Source organism: Dipodomys ordii, unplaced genomic scaffold (assembly GCF_000151885.1).
Source record: "Dipodomys ordii isolate 6190 unplaced genomic scaffold, Dord_2.0 Scaffold65, whole genome shotgun sequence".
Lineage (NCBI taxonomy): Eukaryota > Metazoa > Chordata > Mammalia > Rodentia > Heteromyidae > Dipodomys > Dipodomys ordii.
In genome coordinates this window covers 5,471,752-5,492,862 of record NW_012267281.1, presented here as the reverse complement: position 1 = coordinate 5,492,862, position 21,111 = coordinate 5,471,752, and the positions used below count along the sequence as shown (strand labels likewise).

The 21,111-nt window shown below is 35.2% G+C and overlaps 1 protein-coding gene across 1 annotated transcript in view; it reads left to right on the top strand.

Annotated features, from left to right (window-relative positions):
• Positions 1 to 21,111, top strand: part of Pcca (propionyl CoA carboxylase, alpha polypeptide) — a 301,142-nt gene that overhangs the window by 156,142 nt on the left and 123,889 nt on the right. The window contains 3 exon segments of the mRNA XM_013023003.1: positions 530 to 604; positions 4,614 to 4,682; positions 6,605 to 6,686. Coding sequence (XP_012878457.1) covers positions 530 to 604; positions 4,614 to 4,682; positions 6,605 to 6,686 — 226 coding nt within the window.

The window sequence follows — 21,111 nt, the reverse complement described above, 5'->3', positions numbered from 1 at the left end:
CATATTTTGTCATGGTTGTTACTACTCTTGCTCTTAATGTTAAGTTGTGTGTCTTTCATAAGACACTGAACTTATTATTTATTCTCATGTCCTCTGTTATTTACAAATAGAATACATATCTAGAAGCATGTGCAGATTTTTTTTCAGGTTATTTGAAGAACACAGATTCTCAAGTTTGAACATATGTGAGCTGTTTTGAGAAGTAAGAAAAACAAATATCTTTAGTGCACCACATTTGTTGCTTTGAACCTGAGTATGTTTTGATGTAAAGCCTAGGTTATTTTATTTTTGCCCAAGGCATTCTAAATTTTCTAAAAAGTTGGCATTTGACCAATTTCAATAAAGTATGATCGAGGTTAGGCTAAATACTGCTTGCAATTCTATTTGGTTTTTAAGCATGCTTCTAAGTTGTCTAAGGATAAGACTATGTAATATTCTGAAATCTTGTGATTTCATGAATGCTGTATGTTAAAAATAGAGCTATAAGTGCTTCTTCAAAGACTGTACTTCCTTTCCTTTGAACTTTCAGGACCCCTACAAGTCTTTTGGTTTACCATCTATTGGGAGATTGTCTCAGTATGAAGAACCAATACATCTACCTGGTGTAAGTCATTAAGTTGTAATACTAACTGAAGTAAAAATCTTGATTTATGCCATACTTTTATGTTAAAGCATGTCAACACCAAAGGGTGTAAATTGAAAGATAAGTGAAATTTATGGGCAATCAGTTTTTGTGTTAAATTTGTTTTGAGCTTTATGATCAATCAAGTCAGAGATAAGATATAAGTGATAGTTTATAGTAGTCTCCATTCTTTTGAAAAGTATAATGAAAAGATTATGGAATCTTAAGAATGGAAATGAATTTAAATCTAAATTAATACAACTCCCCTAGTACAGTGAGATGTCAAATTTGAACACAAAATGATCGCATTAATTGAACTGGATTAAAGAAAACAAACTGTGGCTCATTCTTTGTCATTGATGTGAAGATATACATATTATTTATGTCAGTTAAGAAAAAGCGATAACTATCTTTTTCCATAGTTGTTTTATGTTTACTAACAATTCTTTTAAAGTGGTTTGTGTAAAAGAACATGAACATATTTTTTCTCTTTATCAAGTTAATAAGTGCATATGAATATGACATTATACTAGCTAGAAGATGACAAGACTGTACCATCTGTGACTATGATTATTCAGTTTGATTACTGGTAAGAAGATGGTGAAAGATTACAGGAAGAATTCTAAATTTGGAGATGTTATTGGATATGTGATTTATTTCACTTTTTAAATTGTTTTTGTCCATGTGCTTTCTAAAGGGATCTGACCCTTTCTAGGCTTGGAGACTCCATGCTGTGTTCAAAGCCTGAGGCAGGAAAAAAAATTGTAAAGATTTAACAGGCATTATGTGACATTAAATAGCAGATGAGAAAACAAGTATCATAGGGACATATCTAAACACTTTTTTAATCAAACAAAAAAGTATTAAATAAGAATTCATAATGATTACTCCAGTTGTTAGAAGTTTTCACCATGTTGTAATAGCTAACAGAATGTCAAACATTTTGCCCTCGCAAGTTTTTGCAATTTGCAATTTTCAAACGTGAGACCTGTTGAAAGTACAAGTGATAATGGACAAACTATACCCCCTACAGTCTTTGTCCCACCAAATCTTTCTTCAATTAATGCTGCAGCAGGAGTTTTATGTAATAACATTTGCAGTTGTGAGCCATCCATAGAAAGAAAAAACAATTAAAATGCCTTAAATGTTCTGCTTACTGCTGTTATTTGCTTGTGTGAACGTTGCATGTCAGCTAAATGGACCAAGGAATAGATAAAGTGATTGGGGGCAGGAGAGTGCGCACTAAGCTTTGTCTATCATTATTGCTGGGAGCAATCAAATTGATGTCAGCAGGACAGTAGATGCGTTGACAGCTGTAATTATGTATCTCCATGGTGATCACTTTTGGCCTGTCATGGAGGCCCACGAGTCCCCTCCCTTGGAAGCATTTAATCAGATTGGGCTGTCACTTGTCAGGTAGACGTGGCGGGCTGGGAGTTGTGCTTAGGGGGAGAGGTGAATTGCGAATGAAGGGTGGGAGACGTCTGATAATTTCCAAGGTCCACTGTGCTACTGAAGAAAAAAATTTAATTATGCTGGAGATTTCTGAATAGTGGTTTGAGAAGCACATAGAAGCTCATTTGTTTTCCCTTATTGCTTTACAAACTAGACTAGTCTGTTTAACTTGGGAAAACATTTCTTCTAGCTCTTACCTTTTTTGGTCACAAGAAGCTCATATGTGAGAGTTAACTTATTTATGGCTTGTGCCTTTCACATATGCATCTTTAAGCTTGAGATTTATCTATATGACAAAGATGAAGATTTTTCTTTATATCTTTGGGCATCATACTTTGTAAATTTATTTTCAGACCACAATTTTGTTTTTCTTAGAGCTTTGATTCCAATTTCATTTAACATTATTCTTAAAGTGACTAATGCCAAATTATATAGCTTTGTTTCCATTAAGGAATGAACACTTGATTTGACTTTCAATTGGTTTCTAGAAATTAAAAAATAGCTGATTATTATTTGGAAAAACCTACATAAACAGTAAAATATAAATTGGGATTTTCAAGCTTTGTTACAAGTTTAAATTAGATATGTTGATTTACTTGCATTTGTTGATTATATATGATAAATTTCAATTTTATCTGGTATGGTTTTCAAATTAAAATGCCTTACTTCCTGTGTTCATAATTTTGGTAAGTAGCAATGGCTTTTAGGTGATTTTGTTCAAGATAATTACAAAATTTAAGTAAGGAACTACAGAAGAATATGACATATTCCTTATTGTCTATGTTATTTTACCAGTGGGTTGAACTTCGAAGTTTCTCACGAATTTTTTTTTAACAGTTTATAAAGCAAATGAATGGGATATGTTTAAAGTGAAAAGTTTTAGAATTTGTACAGGTTTCAGTTTTGAATACATCTTTAGCAAGCATGCTATGATTTTAAAGATTATGCTGTAGTTGGATGAGTTATTTAACATTTTGATACTAAAATAAAAAAAATAAAAAAATAAAGTGCACAGTATTTTTTCTATTATGTGACCAGAATGGCCAGTGGCCATTTTGGAACTATTTAAATATTGAGAGAAGATACATTGTAATTTTATTGCTTTCTTTCCAAGCTGCCCTATTAATTTTTTTCTAGATTTAGTCAACATTGACTTCATAGAATTTAGTTTTTGTTATGAAATATGTTTTTAGGAAATAAGAAGGCCAAGTATATTTTTATGAAAGCTGAGTGGTATTCATTTAAAATTAACACTTTTATATATGAATGTGAATAGAAATATCTGTAGTTTTGTTTGAGTATGCAATCACGGAAATAAAAACCCTCTGGATGTGTTATAATGTTGTCTTTTAAACCCTTACAGAGAGATTAATAGTGGTGTGATTTTTTTTTAAAAGAGGATGAAGCTACTATGCCTTATCTTTTGATGTCACTATGTAATAAAGCCATCAGCACACCCTCTCGTGGATGTCCTAGACAAGAGGTTCTACATGTGGTCCCTTGATAATTGCCTAAATTAAAATATTAAAGGCCTAACAGCCGCTGTGTTGACCTTTTTCTGCCTTGCTGCAGACAGATGAGCTGTTGTTTATTAGGAAGGCTTCTTCCCACAGGTGATGAGTTGCACGCGCTTCCACTCTTCTCTCCATACCCCTTCACAATGTTGGGCACCAAAGTCCTGCTGTTCTAGCAGCTTCAGTTAAATTCCTCTATTCTCAAGATCCCTAGGATATGACTGACAGCCTTACATATTTTGATTAGCTTTCAAATACTTCAGATTCCAAAACTTGGGCCAAATAATTTAATAAGTGCTCCGTCTTCAGCATCTGCTCATTTTAAAAGTTTTACATGGCTAACCTTCGTGCTTCACTGCTGATACCAAAACAAGAATGGGTGATATACTAACTAACTTGTTGGCTGGTTAATAGCAATCAAACTCTTCAAAAGGATACTTTGAACTTGGGCTATTTTTTCCATATGAAAAAAATCACAAAATCAGAACCATAATTGGAGCTATGTCCTTACAAAGCAAAGCTATGGGAAAAGCTGTGTAAACATGAAAGCCTCAGGAGACTAATGCTAACAGAAAAAATAGTGTTTTTCAGTCCAGAGGGTGAGGCAGAAACGAAAGTGTTGCAGACATGAAAGGCCTGGCGGGTTCCTAAGGCTCTAATGGACAAGCCTGGCTGGGGCTGCCCTGGTGCTCACAGGAGGGTCCAGTGGAGAGAGCCACAAGAAGGGGCCTGGTCCGTGCCACGCTCCAGCTGGAAGACACCAGAAGGAGCTGCAGGTGCCCTTCAGCCTGGGGACCTAGGAAGTTTTTCTTGTTTCTTTGAGTTTCTGAGTTTCCTTGGTTTGTGGGAAAACAAAAAGTATATGTTACAGTGCATACAAACAGATCCAACACCATCCTAGTTCTCTGTACTTTTAAGCTGTTTTTTGTTTTCCAGAAGCTGTCCATTTTCTCCATAGGAATTAAATTTCTGGTTAAAATTAATCTGCCCATATGAAGTTACTTTGTGTTTTCTTTTCTCAGGTCCGGGTTGACAGTGGCATCCAACCAGGAAGTGAAATCAGCATTTATTATGATCCTATGATTTCAAAAGTTAGTCCTGTTTCTTAACAATTTCTTCTAGCCTTCTTTTGATCACTTGAGCCTATATCTGAGTCATGTGCTATAAGTAAACAAGTATTATGTACTGATGTAAAAGTGAAAGCGGAACTTATTTTTTCTTGCAATGCTGTCTTCTCCTAAATCAAGTCATATAACTACCACCACCACTGCATGTGCTCACATGTGTGTGCATGTACATGCACACAACACACATGTACACACTACATAATCAGTGGGACTAATCAAGCTCTCTGCAATGAAAAGGAGTTAATTATATCATTCCTGAGATTTACCTGTGAGTAGCAGGTAATATCAAGAAGTTGGCTTGTCACTATTAGAGTATTTTCAGTCTTTGCAAATCACTGCTTAAGGAAATTTGACATAATTAAGTTTTTTTTTTTTTTTTTGTTATTTTCTTTTTTGTGGAGCTAGTGGTGGAACCCAGGACTTAGTGCATGCCAGATAAGCAGTCTACCACTGAACTATGTCCACAACCCAATTGAGGTTTATATATTAGCAGAAGATGTGATTTTTGACTACTTACATTTTCTAATTTTAACTTTATGGATTAAAAAAATTTACTTAAAACTTTCAATCTTTCAATTTTAAGACTTAATAAAATATGAAAAACTGCAGTAGTTAGAATTGTGTTTTGTTTGAAAATTCTGTGTTTTCTTAAAGGTGATGTTAAAGCTCTGTTGAGAAAGGATTTCTTTATTAAGCTCTATTTCTCAAGATTCTTTTCCCCAAGGGTGTTTTCCATTTTGTTTTATTTTGTTTTGTTTTAGTATGGGGGATCAAACCCAGGGCCTCATGCATGCTAGGCAAGTGATCTACTACACTCCCAGGTTCAAAGTGTAGTTTTAGGTAGTTGTAGGAACAAACTATTTTTTGTGGGTTTTTTTTTTGACTTATGTTTTTAGCTAATATTGTTAAAATGAATCTTAAGTATTTTATTTAGAGAAGCATTACATTTAAAAGATATATAAGGGCTGGGAAGGTGGTAGAGTGCTTGCCTCACATGCATGAAGCTCTGAGTTCGATTCCTCAGCACCACATAAGCAGAAAAAGCCAGAAGTGGCTCAAGTGGTACAGCATTAGTCTTGAGCTGAAGAGCTGAGGGACAGTGCCCAGGCCCAGAGTTCAGGCCCCACAATGAAAAACAAAACAAAACAAACAAAAAAAAAGGAAAAAAGTATATAAAATATCAAGTTAACTTTTAAACTAGCTATAATTCTGTTTTTAGAGGAATTATTTTTCTATTCAAAAAAATGCTCTACTAATTCAAACTGTCCTAATACTGAAGAGCTTATAAAATTTACAAAAGTAATTACATCTATAGATGAACTAACAACCACAGAAAGTCAAAGGCTTGTTTGTTATCTTATATATGCTATAGATAAATAGATATTAGATCATATAAAACAGATAGGCCTACTTTTCTAATATATATGGAGCTGAGTAATTATTAAGATACTTTAGTTTTTATCTTTCATTTTCATATTTAAAGGTTTATCTACTTTTATTTGTAAAAGTATTAGCTGTTGTGGATTTCAAACTTAGAACCCTAGAAAAACAGAAAAAATTTAAAGGGCTGTCTAATCCTACCACTATTTCAGATGTATACATTCAATTCCAAGTTGACACATTTTCTTATATATCCCTTTAAATTTTTTTCTATGCCTATTTCTATTCAGTTCTTTTTTCATGTAACTGTATTATGACAATGAAAATGAAAACACAGATGGCTTGATTGTCTTTTCTCAAAAAATCTTATTGACATATTTAAACTAAACCACTGTGAAATATTAAAAGATATGTCAGGAACCTTGTTGTGAAATATTTTAATTTTTATGAGATTGAATCATTGAACATATAGATGGCTACTAAGACTGGTTTTTATTTGTTTTCAGCTAGTTACATATGGCTCTGATAGAACAGAAGCATTAAAGAGAATGGAAGATGCACTGGATAATTATGTAATTCGAGGTAACAATCTAAGTATTTGATGTCTCATCATTGTATATGATATCTAGTTCTAGAAAACAGCTTAAAGTTTTAGTAGAGAATTCCATGAAAGAGTTTCTTTCTTTTAAAAGGGTTTCTTACTCTATTTAAAGAGAAGTCATAAAATCTGTAATTAGTTAGACTCAGATACTAAGTATACACCTTATATATTTTAAATTTCTTAATTCAACGTATAATTTATAACATACTTATATGAATATATACTACTTTGTAGTTATATATTGTATGAAAAATGAGAGACTTTAGAATTAAGAACTATTGGCCAGTTAGGTTTGATAGCATTTTCTTTTTAGTATTATTATCTATGAATTTTCTCTCTGTGTGTGTGTGTGTGTGTGTGTGTGTGTGTGTGTGTGTGTGTGTGTGTTTGTGCGTGTGCACGTGCGCGCGCGCGCATGGTGTGTGGCCATTACTGAGACTTGATTTTAGAGCCTCATGCTTTAATTTGGCTTTCCGCTCACTGCCAGTGCTCTACCACTTGAGTCACACTTCTGGTTTCTTGTTCATTTATTTTTGAAGTCAGAAACTTGAAAATGTAATAAGATATGGAGCATAGTGACCTACATTTGACTAATTTTGAAGTAGGAAGAATAAATCTTTGCTTTTCCTGATGAAACTGTAGGCTATTTTCTAGGAAATAAAATTTTCTTTCCTCATGCACTTACCTGATAGTTTTGAGTCCTAACAAAGTATGATTCTACAGGCCATTAGCATGTGTAAGGCTAATTGAATTGTGTGGAGTCCTTACATTCAAATAATGAGAGCAAAATTGCATTAGTAATGAAAGGATTAATTTAGCCTAACATAAACCATCATCAACTTCAGATTAGTGAACTTTAATATCAAATTTTAATTTAAAATTTAAGTTCACCTTGAATTTTGAAAGGATAGTTAGAGTCTAAGAATACTCTGTAGCAGAGATTGGGTAGTCTGTAGTTCTGCTTTCTTTCTCATGTCACACTGAGATCACAGTGGGACTGGAAGGGGCTAAGGGTTGCTGAAGTGCTGAGTGTGGTTGCACAGCTTCCTTTCCTTCAAGTGGACATTGCTTTCAGGTCGTGAGGGTAGTTAAGTAGTATGAAACAGGCAGAATGCTCAGCTTAGCGATGGAACATGCAGTCTTTACTTTCCCCCTTAACCAAGTGTCTTTGTGCAGTGAAAAGTTGGTACAACTTACAGTAGCTACCAGTCACTACAGAGAACAGTTTAGTGACTCACTTTGCCCCAGTAAGCATCTGAAAAGCCCTATTTTTCATATTACAGAATATTCTTTGATATAAAATCTTATTGATTTATTTTTTCATTTACTGTACTTTATATCTAGTTCTCTAGTTGCTATTTTCTTAAGTGAGTTAAATACCAAGAAGGGTGCCCTTAATCTGCTAACTTTGTAAGTATCACTTGTAAAAATATACTTCATTATATAGACTTTGTTCTGTTTTCTTGGCTTAGTCTGCAGTTTCTGCTTTTGACTTCTCATATAGTAGATGGAAGCCAGACAGACCTGGCTTCACACCCTGCCACCAAGCCATTTAAACACTTAGTCATATTAGTTTACTTCTGTGTGTGTCGTACTCTATATTGAAAAGTGTGTAACAATCTCTTCTTTCTAAATTAGTAGTTTGAACTAAATGAAGTTAAGTATATAAAAGGCTTGTTATTATACTGATTCATGTTATCCCAGTAACACTAGTTCCTATTTTTTCCCCTTTTCTCAGCACAATTATAAAACCACATACTTAAGGTCACATATTTAAAAATGTTGTTAGCCAGATAACAGTCCACCATACTTGTAACCATAGCTACTAATCCTAGCTCCAAGATATGAAAACAAAGATACCTCTCTTTTTTTCCTTTTAATTTTTTATATTTTTATTTTTTGATGATTCTGTCTTCTTTTCCTTATGTACAGTATATTCAAGTATCTATCTTCAGGAGGGCTGGGGAGAGGGTACAGAACTTGAGGGGGAAAGGATGAAAAAGTGCAGCAGTGGCGCTCGATGGACACTGATGAATGTGCACTCTACAACTCATGGGTGGAGAAGGAAGGGGGAGGGACTGTGAGAGAGTGAGGGAACAGAAAACACTGTGCAAAGGGAAATGTACTCATTACCTGACTCACGTAATTGCAATCCCTCTGTACATCCCGTCTGTAATAACAATAAAGTAAATTAGTTTAAAAAGTAAGAACAATTTCCAGAGCAATGTTTAGTGTATTCTAATTTTAGCTAAACTATTCTCCTATCCTAAAATATTGTGTTGTGTTTGGATGAACACAGAGTAGGGTAGGTATGTGTACATTTCAGATTGATACTTTAAAAAAAAACTTTTATTGTACAGGTGATGTACAGAAGGGTTACAGTTGTATACATAAGGTACTGAGTACAGGCTCACGCCTGTAATCCTAGCTACTCAGGAGGCTGAGATCTGAGGAACCCGGTTCAAAGCCAGCCCGGGTAGGAGAGACCATGAGACTCTTATCTCCAAGAAACCACCAGAAAACCGGAGGTGGTGCTGTAGCTCAAGTGGTAGAGTGCTCGCTTTGAGCTGAAGAGCTGAGGGACAGCGCCCAGGCCCAGAGTTCAAGCCCCACGACCGACCAAAAAAAAAAAAAGAGTAGTTTTTCTTGATATACTTTTTTAGACTTATATATTTTTAAAATCTAGGGAACAGTTGAATGGTGTAATACACACTTTAGTACTCTTCACTTTGATTAATCAGTTATTAGACTTTATGTCATATTTTGTTTCTTCATTTCCCCCTATTTTATTTGGCTTTCTTTCTTTGATTTTGGAGAGCAGTACTGGGGTTTAAACTCAGGGTCTTGTGCTTGCTAGGCCGATGCCTCTATAACTTGACCCCTTTTTACTTTAGTTGTTCTAAAATAGAGTCTCGATTTTTGCCTCAGAAATCCTAGACATGATCTTCCTATTTATACTTCCTGCTGTAGCTGGGTGACAGATGCATGCCAGCACACTCAGGTTTTTCATGAACTTTTTGCGGAATTTATCAAATCATAATCCTGTCTGCTCTCAACCTGAGTGGATAAGTATGAGCTACTACTCCTGACTCTTTCCCTTTCTTTGCCTTTTTCTTTTCCTTTTCTTTCTCATTTTCTTCTTTGTTTTCTATTTTTTTTCCTGATTCATTTGAAAGAAACTTGCAAACATCATAACAGCATTCTAATACTTTACAATGTATCCTAAAAATAACAGCATGTTCCCACAAAGCCACAATACCCTTCTCAGTCCAAAGACAAATTTAACAACAATCTATTAGTATCATTTGATGGACTGTCATTATTGCAGTCTCTCCAGGTCCCTCAAAGTTAACAAAGTTATCTGTTGTTTGATCCCATCCATGTTACAAAGTGCAATAGCTTTTGTATATCTTCTAATCCTCTTGCCCCTCTTCTTACTTCACTTCACTGAAGTTTGAGAAGAATCTGGTTGGGAGTCACCTAACCCTTTCCTCTGGCTGTGTAATTTACAAGGTAGATTGAATGTGATTCTCAAAATGTTTTGGAATTCACATTTTCAAATGTGTGATGCCCAAATGGTAGAGTGTATGTAAGCATTTGAAAATCTGAGAAAACTCCAAATTTGAAACACTTCTGGTCCTAGGCATTTTAAATAATACTTAATTAGCAGTGGCCTACAGAACTTGAGAGAACTGCATTTTAATGTTACTCGTTTATTATAAAGGAGATAGTCTGGGAAAAGCCAAATGGAGGAGTATAGAGCTTCTGTGCCATCTAGGGCAGTACTACCTTACCAGCACCTCTGGTGTTCACCAGCATAGACACTCTCCAATTTCTGCCCTGTAGGGTTATAGAGGCTTTGTTACATAGGTGGGATTAAATCATTGGCCACTAGTAATTAAGTCCGTCTCTATTCCTAGGTGAGTTGGGTAGAAGTGGGGATGGGTGGATGGTGTGGCTACAAGTTCTACCTCACTCATTACATGGTTGGTGTCCCTGACCACCTGCTCCACTCCTCTTAGAGACACTCATTAGCATAAACTCAAGTATGGTTGAATAGAGCTTATTATGAAGAACAGATGATGCTCCCTCACCCCTGTCATTCAGGAAAATGCAAGGGTATTACGAGTCAGCATCAGAAACCTGGAACATATTTTATCCATCCATATATACATATATACATACATACACACATATACACATGTGTATATACTATATCTTATTTTATAACAATATCACAATCACTTCCAAGCTGAAAATATTGAAATCTTTCCCCACTGGCCTCACAATAGTCTACAAGGCCTCTGTATTCTGATTTATACTACTGTCTTTGATACATACCCCTTTTCCATCAATCTCTGTAGTTTTTGTTTCCTAGATGGTATCATTATCTCTCCTTTTGAGGATCTTCACACTTAGGCTTTAGCCTAAGAAGTTGTAAAAATATACAGTGACTGAAGAAAGATGAAGTTTATTTCCATCCGTGGGTGGCAGTATAGTGAGAACATTGTCGAGGGCTAGTCTGGTGGGGGGCTCATTCATCCACAGCAGGTGGTCTCACTTTGGAGCCTCAAATGATTGATTTTGTACTTATAAATTCCATCAAGAAGGTGGCCAAGGACTTCATGCTCATCTCTTTTCACGTCATAACCTAAAAGAGATATCTATATTTCTGTTTCCATAATGATGTTTAATTGTATGCCCATACCTACCTGCAAAGGAAGCTGTGAAATGTAATTGATATCAAAGCGGCATTTCTGCTACAAGCTAATGGAAAGCAATTCTTTTATTAAAGGACAGAGGAGAGAACAGATACTGGCGGTAAACTAGGAAAGATAGTATATGTGTCTGCTTATTTGTAGAAATCATGTACACAGGGCTGGGAAGGTGGCTCAGTGGTAAAGTGCTTGCCTTGCATGCATGAAACTCTGGGTTCCATTCCTTAGCACCATATAAACAGAAGAAGCTGGAAATGGTGCTGTAGCTCATGTGGTAGAGTGCTAGCCTTGAGCTGAAGAGCTCAGGGACAGCACCCAGGCCCAGAGTTCAGGGCCCATGACCAACAACAACAACAACAAAAGAAATCATGTACACAAAGCCAGAACTGATTAGATGCTACACTCACAGGAGGTGGGTGTGGAATGTATTAGAAATGTTTGGGAGTTGGAAAATAAGGCAAATGAGATAAAGAGGAAGCTCTGATTTTATATATATATATATATATAGATAGATAGATAGATAATTTTTATTTTTATTTTCTGAAGCAAGGTCTCACTGTGTAGCTGTGCAGCCCTGTCTGGCCTAGAACTTATAATTCTTCAATTTTTAATGATTTTTTTCCTTTTTGATATATGTGAATATTTCTGGACAAATGAACCTATTAACATTTTGGAAGAAAGAATTCAAAACAGAATCGAAACTGCTAATGGATTATATTCCAGATGAATAATTGAATCTCTGAAAGGAAGTGGGTGGGAAGAAAACTAGCCAAATAACTTTTAAAAGTTATATCCTCAGGCTAAAGAGAAAATGTGTATAAACAAACATTAAACTTTAGTTTCTAGATTTGTTTTTCATAGTTGAGGGGGTAGTAGTTCTGGACCAGTTTATGTATAGTCTGGGATGGGGAAATAAATACATTTACTGTGAATATTAAGAACCAAGTTTTTCCTGTCAGAAATGGTGATAACAGATGTGGGAATGTATCCGGATAGAATAGATTCTGTTTGTGTGTGGTATTATATTGAGATCGGAGGTGAACTCAAGGGTTTTAGCAGAGAGGACAAATAGATCTATAAATACATGTGTGTGTATATACTTCGTGTGTATGTTGGTGGTTCAGCCACTTTGGAAAGTAGTATGGAGGTTCCTCAAAAGACTCCACATAGAGCTCCCCTATGACCCAGCAATCCCACTTTTGAGCATTTACCCAAATGATCACAAACAAGACCATACTAAAGCTACCAGCACAACTATGTTTATTGCAGCATAAGTTATGGAGCCCACCTAGATGCCCCTCAGTAGATGAATGGATCAAGAAAATATGACACATATATAATATATATGACATCACCCCATTTGTTAGGAAATGGAAACACTTGGAAAAAATTATGTTAAGTGAAGTAAGCCAGGCCCAAAGAAACATAGGTCCTATTGTTTCACTTATTTGCAGTAACTAGTATATGTCTGGGACAAGCAGAAAAGGTCAAAAGCTATGTACATATGACCAGATAAGATGATGTTAAGTGAAATGAACCCAAGATAGGGACACAAGTGGTTTTTTTCTTTCTTGCTATTGTTTCTAACATATTTTTAAGGTACCATGTGTTTTTTTTTTTTTTTTTGTTGCTTTGTATGTCCCTCCCCCATGATATAACCCTCGTTTTCACTGTATTTGAGGTCAGTATAATTTGGGGAGGGGAAGGGAAAAATGTTTAAATAGGGATACAGGTTGACCCATTGTAACAATGAGATGTACAAGACACTGTGTACAACAAACTTTACAATTTTGGCGCTGGGTGAGGGTGGGAGGGGGAAGGGAGTGTAGTTGAGGAGATGGGAGGGAAGGGATGGTAGGGGAAAAACAAAGGAGGAGGCAACAATGCTTGATAAGAAATGTACTCATTACCTTGCTCATGTAACTGTAACCCCTCTGTACAGTATTTTCACAATAAAAAACTTACTAAAAAAAGAGTCCATGAGTTCTGACATAAAAATTGTGTTGGAAAGGGTTTCAAATAAGGAAAAAAGAAGTCAAAACTATCCCTATGTGCAGATGACATGATCCGATAACTATAAACAATAACAAATGGGACCTATAAATTCCACTGCCAAGCTTCTAGAGCCGATTAATAACTTTGGCAGTGTATCAGAGTACAAAATTAATCCACAACTACACACAGAGAGGGAAATCAGGAAAACATTTTTAATAGCCTCAAAAAATTAGGAATAAATGTAACAAAAGTCAAACATCTATATAATGAAAACTACAAAAATTAGAGGAAATAAAAGACACCAGGGCATGGAAAGACCTTCCATGTTCATGGAGAGGTAGAATTATTATCGTGAAAATGACCATACTGTCAAATGTGTGCTAAAAGTTCAACTTTATTCACTTTGCTCACTTCACCAAGATAGAGGGAAAAAATCCCAAAATTCATATGAAGCCATAAAAAAACCTGAATAGCCAAAGTAATTTTAGGCAAAAAAAAGCAATGCTAAAGGTGTCATAGGTCCAGACCTCAAACTTTATTACAGAGTTGTAATAACAACTTGGGACAGGTATAAAAATAGGCCTGAAGACCAATGGAATAGACTAGAAGATCCAGAAATAAACTCATAGGTTTATAATCATCTGATGTTTGACAAGGTAGCCAAAAATATATGGTACAAGAAAGACATCCTTTTAATTGGTACTGGGAAAACTGGACATCCATATGTATAAGACTAGACTAAAATGGGTTCCCTGTCTGTCTGTTACCTTGCACCAATATCAATTCAAAATGGATCAAAGACCTTAATGTCAGACCTGAAACTTTGAAACTACTGAAAGATGGAATAGGAGAAAAACATCAGAGTTTATTGGCACAGGCAGGAACTTTCTGAAGAGAGTCCAGGACACAGCAAATAGGAGAGAGACTTGACAGGTGGAACTACATGAAACCAAAAAGTTTCTGCACAGCAAAGGACAAGGTTATTAAACTAAAAAGACATCTATCAGACTTGGAGAAGATCTTTACCAGTCATACATTTGACAAGGGCCTAATATTCCAAAGTATTCAGGAACTCAACCCCCCCAAGTTAATAACCCAATCAATATATAGGAAAAGGGGCTAAATAAAGACTTTTCAGAAGAAGTAAGAATGGGCTACACAAATGAGAAAATGCTCAACATTCCTGGCCATAAAGGAAATGCAAATCAAAACAATGTTGAGATTCCATCTCCAGTAAGATTTGTCAGTACTGATTATTTGAACAATAACAAATGCGGTGGGAATGTAAACTAGTATAACCACTCTGGAAATGTTTTTGGAGGTTCCTCAAAAAACTAAACATAGAACTACCACGTACCTTGGGTGTCTGCCCAGAGCATTACAAATCAGAATACATGGAAGACAGTTACAAATTCATGTTCATTGCTGCATTACTTACAATGCCAAGTTATGGAAACAGCTGAGATGCCACAAACCAGTAAAGCAGAGTAAGAAAATACAGTGCATATATATAATGGAATTTTACTCTCATCTGCTAGGAAGAATAGTGTTATGTCATTTGTAGGGAGATAGATGGACATAGAACAAATCATGTTAAGTGAAGTATGCTGAGCTCAGAGAGACAAACTGTTCTTGTTTGCTCTCATATGTAGAAGCCAGATCTAAAATACATCATAGCATATACTCAGTGTAGTTACACACAAACTGACTAAAGAAGGGTATACTTAAGGGGAGGAATCCAAAAAATAACTCCTCCGAACAACTGAAATACTGTTTATCAAAATAAATTTCAGGAAGTGGAAAAATATTTCGAGGAGTAGGCCAAGGCAGGGACACTGGAATGGAGAAAAGAAGGGCAAGCAAACATTCAAATGTTCAATGTACATTATGTTAAAATATGTAACAAGGGTAGGAGTGGGAGGGGGAATGGTGGGAATGAAGGAAGGGGTGATATTGTCCAAGTAGCACTGTATTCATAACCTGACTTATGGAATTGGAACCTTTTTGTACAACCACATAATAATAAGAAGAAGAAAAAATGAAAGAAGTTGGGTTGGATAAATGGGGGAAATGACACTGATCTCTCTTACAGATTTTTAACTAATAAATCTAGGAAAAAACTCAAAATTTGACAAGCATTGTTTAACTAAGAGTCATGAGTTAATGCTAAGATTAAATGACGAAAGTATGAGAAACTTATTATGGTTTCATAATATTCCTTCATAACAGACTTACTAATTACAATGGCATTTACATGCAATTACTATACACTAGAAACCTAACCTACTACAAGATTAACTTCATTGGTGATGGCATAAGTTTGCCTGCATTCATGCCTCTTGGTGTGATGGTCTGGGAACATTTTGTGTGTGGTTTTCTTGCTGAAAAGTGTAGTGTGGATATAATCATGAGGAAACATCAGATAACCAATCTGGAAGACCATCTACAAAATAAATGGTTTCTGCTCTTCAAAATGTCAAGGTCAAGAAACACAAAGAGAAGTCAAGCAACAATTGACTTACCTTAGATCAAAGCAAACTAAAGATATGTGACAACTGTATGGGACATGTGATCCTGCATTAGATCCTGGAACAGGAAAAGATGTTTTTCTCTTTTTCTTTCTTTCTTTTTTTTTTCTCTAAAGGTCAGCAATGGGACAATTGGGCAAAATTTAACTGAAGTCAATAAATTAGATAATGATACTGTTGTCAGTATCACACTTTTTTATTTTGGTAATCATATTGTGATTACAGGAGAGATTTACCTTTTAAGAAACATTCACTGAAGTATTTAGAGGTAACATACTCTTATTTTCTATAATTTACCTCTAAATGTTTATAGAAGAAAATTATGTTCATATTCTGTGCATACAGAGAGAAAGTAATGATTAAGCCAATAAATGTGGTGAGATGCTCAATTTGGAGAACCTAGGTAAAGGATATAGAATGGTACTATTTTTTGCAAATTTTCTAAAAATCTGAAATCCATCCAGAATGAATTAAATTTCTAGAAGAAGGGAAGAGGATCTTTTTTCCTACCTCCTGAGATACTCTTTTGAAATTTACTTACCTAGCAAATTCTAAAGAATGATAGGTTTAAAATTGTTCCATGAGGGCCAAAGTTAGAGTAATTTGCTGTCTTGTTTGACAACTACTTAATTGTTCATATATGAATACTTCTCCCCCCCACCCCCCCACCCCCCCCACCCTAAGTTGATGGTGGGCTCTTGTTAAAATAGAGAAATGTTTTAGTAAAACTGTACTTTGGTTGAAGTTAATTTCTAAGTCTCCATGAAAGAAACAGTGCCTTTTGGCCTCTGTTTGATCTTGGCAGTGTGCACAACTGATGTCTGGCCTGTGTTTTGGAACCAGCAGGTAGTCAGGAGAAGGCTGCTTCTGGGGCCTCTCTCTGTGGCCTATTCATGCTTTCCCATACAGATGGGACCTGGTGAACTTTGGCAGAGGTCATTCCTCAATTCCCAATCTAAAACTTTCAGGCATAATTTTTATGAATATGTTAGTAATAATATTGTTGAAGTTAAAAACTAACTCTCAAAGAATACCTTTACTATCTACTTAGTGTTTATATAACGAGCTGTTCAAATGGCATTGTCTTGCCTCAGATGTGGAAAGAAAGTAAACTAAATTCACGATGGTAACTTTTTTGGTAAGATACCTTTTAATAATTTTCTGATGATTTCTATTTTTGGCTTTAGAATTAATATACAGTGACATTTTTGTTTTATTTCTTTGTTTTCATTTTTTTGAATAGTCAATTTTACTATTTATTATTTCACATGTAATCCATAGCAAAGACAAGCTGATTAAGACTTGATTTGTCATGGTAATATGTAATATGGTATCTATGAACATTAAAGAAAAATATGTTAGTGTTTTAATTTACTGAGGGGAAAGTACATTTTTAATTCTGCATTTACAAGTCAAGTAGAAAGACTTTAAAGAGCCCGTGCTCATTATATGGTTGAGTAGGTCTCTTCTTTGGTATCAAAGATATAGATTAATATTTGTTTATGTTCCTCTGAGTCACATTTTCTAAAATCAACAATTTCTTTTTAACTTTGATTGTAGAATAAAATCAGAACACATTTACGCTGTAAAATTGCATACATTCTAACTGTTTTGTATGTCATCAGTCACAAATTGATATTGAGTATCAGAATTATAAATAATGATGAATAACTTAATAAGCTGATTAAAGTCAAAGTTCATAGAATTCACAAACTTTATAGACCATAATAATGACAGTTTGCTTTGTGAAGGTTAAAATATGTATGTGGCTTTTTTTTGTATGTGACTTTAAGTATTATTATCCCACAATACTGTGTAATTTGTGAAATTTGCATAATCACTTAATCTCAGTAAAAATTATTTTAAAAAATTTTAAAAATTAAAAAAATAAGCTAAAGTGACCTTTGAACAAAGATTCAAATTACCATTAACTATTTTTGAAACTCATGCAGTATTTCACTGAAGACAGAGTCTGGTTTCAACTGTCATATTGGCCACACAGAGAGCTAGAAAATTTTTATCAACACCACCAGGCTATAAAAGGGAAACCTATGAAGTTAAATATAAAAATAGTAGGGCTGGGAAGGTGGCTCAGTGGTAGAGCACTTGCCTTGCATGCTCGAGGCCCTGGGTTCGATTCCTCAGCACCACATAAGAAAAAAAGCCGGAAGTGGCGCTGTGGCTCAAGTGGTAGAGTGCTAGCCTTGAGCTGAAGAGCTGAGGGACAGTGCCCAGGCCCAGAGTTCAGGCCCCCCCCCCAAAAAAAAACAAAGAAAAGGAAATATAAAAATAGTATTACTTAACTTGGGAAATAATGTCTCATAATCCTGACAGAATACTTTGTTAACTTATGTGCTATTTTGTAAAAAGCTTATAAATTGAAATATTCCTATTTAATTAGTACATAGAACCACCTTGTAAAAAAAAAACAATAAAATGCTACATCTTGGTTTTCTGATTTTCATCCTTGCCAGTTACTCTCTTAGGATCTTATTTTTTTTCCAAAACTTGGAGTATTGTAATATTTGGATACTCCACAGTATTGGATTCCTTTACATGGATGGCCACCCACGTGTCGAGGGTACCTCCCTCTGCGCCTAACTGCCTTTCTGAAGTGTAATCATTCAGCCATAGGATAGTCAATTATCCTAGAAACATCTAACTCGCCTAAAATGCAAAAGAAATTTCCTATCAACCTTTGTCTTGAGGGTACTGACATCTTCTGTCATACTGTAGTACCAAAAATTTGAGTGTTGTGCTTGGCTTCTCTCCCATCCTTTATGTCAACTACGTGTCTCTGCCTTGTCTCCTGCAAGTCCATCTTCCTTTTTTCCATCTGTATTGTCAACACCCACCTTTAGGCCACAACCCTGTCATTTTTCATCATGGAAATATGAGCAAATGCATTTTCATGTCTTTACTCTTGCCTCTTTTCTATGTAAGTCCCTTTTCCTGAGTGGTTCCTGGAATGCATGAATGTGATTGTCTGCATTGTTTGGCAGGGATATCGAAGTCTTCCCTTGACCGATTGTACCCTCAATGCTCTGGTTGGATTGGTGGCTACCTCTGGCTCTAGGCTCTCTTCATTGCCACAAATATCTTCTTAAAGTCCTCCCTTCAAAAATAATATGGTCCGCTTTTGACAACAGTGAAAGATTTTTAAAAAATCAACCCCCCAAACCCACAAAACAACCTTTAAGTTTCTTTTAAGCATCATCTAAAACCTCAACTGTCCATTTTTGCATTTTGCTACATCTCCCTTGGTCTGTGTGTCTGTGTGTGTTCTTTTACCTACTAGCCAGGAAAATCTATCTTGTCAGTCCCTAATATGTTCCTCTCTGGCATATGAGATGATTTTCCTCAACAATGCTTTAGCTTTATCTGCTTAGGATACATGATTGAGGGATTAATTACCCTTTTATGCCTTCTCCTCTTTCAAGATGTATTGTCTTTTAAATTGTTACCTACCTAGTTTGTCTTTCTAGGCCTTCTGATATATTGCCTGGAATTCTCATTATTTTCATTGGTTACTCAGGAGGCTGAGATTTGAAGATCACAATTTTAAGCCAGCCCCAGCAGGAAAGTTGCCAGACTCTTTATCTCCAAAAATAGGTAGTAAGTAAAGGCCACCTTTTTTTTTTTTTTTAATAGGTAGAAGCCATGTTTTTGTCTCTTCCCCCCCCCCCCAATGATTCATAAGGTAATTGGTGTCATCAAGTATTTGTTAAGTATTTATTCATAAAATCCATTAGAAGAGTCTGGTATTCCTATACTTCAGATATTTAAAGTTTGAATGTCTTTCCCTGTTTAAAAGTAACAGTTCTTAGGAATAATAGTTATGGGCTGTGGGATAAGTCATTACCTATGGAGCAAGGAATAATGTTGCATTTTTCATGGTCATGTGCAAAAAAGATTTTATATACCATTATCTTTATATGATAACTTCTATGAAATATGGTCTAAAAGAACAATGTTGATACTTAAATTCTGGAACTTTCTCTAAATGTTTCACAGTAATTTGGATAATTAAAAAATTGCCTTTTCTAAAATTTAGACATACTATATCTTCTGGGTCAGGATCAGAGATGCTCAAAAATTTCATAACTATCTCCCTAGTGGTTAAAAATGGTTAAAGATGTTGGACATTTTTTTTCATATATTATTGGCTATCTTTTTTTTGAAGACTGTCTGTTCAGTTCATTTGCTCATGTATTGATTGATTGACAGTTTGTCTGGTGAGTACTTCTTTCTTTCTTTTTCTTTTTCTATTTTTTTTTTCTTTTTGTCAGTTGTGGGGCCTGATCTCAGGGCTTAAATGCTGTTCCTGAATTTTTTTCACTGAAGGCTAGCATTCTACCACTTTAGCTATAGTGCCACTTCCAGTTTTCTGGTGGTTAATTGGAGATAAGAATCTGGCAGATTTGCCTGCTGGTGCTGGCTTCCCCTTATCTCAGCCTCCTGAATACCTAGGATTACAGACATGAGCCACTGATGCCTGGTCAAATAATTCTTTTTAATTCTTTATATACTCTGGATATTGATGCTCTATTAGATGAATGGCTTGCAAAGATTTCATCTATTCATAGACTTTCTTCACTCTAGTTATTATTTCCTTTGCTGTACTGAAATGAGTAATTTGATATAATACCTCTTATCAATTCTTACTAGTTCAAAAAGTTATTACCTATGCCTATATATTGAAGTGTTTGTATTTTTTTTCTAGTAGTTTGTTTCAAGTCTGACATTAAGGTCTTACCCATTTTAGAAATTTTTTTATACAAGTTGTAAGATAGGGGTTTAGTGTCAGTCTTCTACCTGTGGATATTCATTTTCTTAGCACCATTTCTTAAAGAAACTTTTCTCTAGTGTATTTTTCAATACTTTTTTTTGGAATCAGATGGTTGTAGCTGTGTAAATTTATTGTTGTCTTCCATTCCATTGATTTGCATGTCTGCTTTATGCTGGTATCATGCTGATTTTGTTACTATGGCTGAGTATAATTTAAAATCAGATAAAGTACAACATTACTGTCATTGCTCATTTTTTTTTTTGTAACTCTCAGATTTTTTTTGGGGGGGGGTCCGGTTGTGGGGCCTGAACTCTGGGCCTGGGCGCTGTCCCTCAGCTTTTCAACTCAAGGCTAGTGCTCTACCACTTGAGCCACAGTGCCA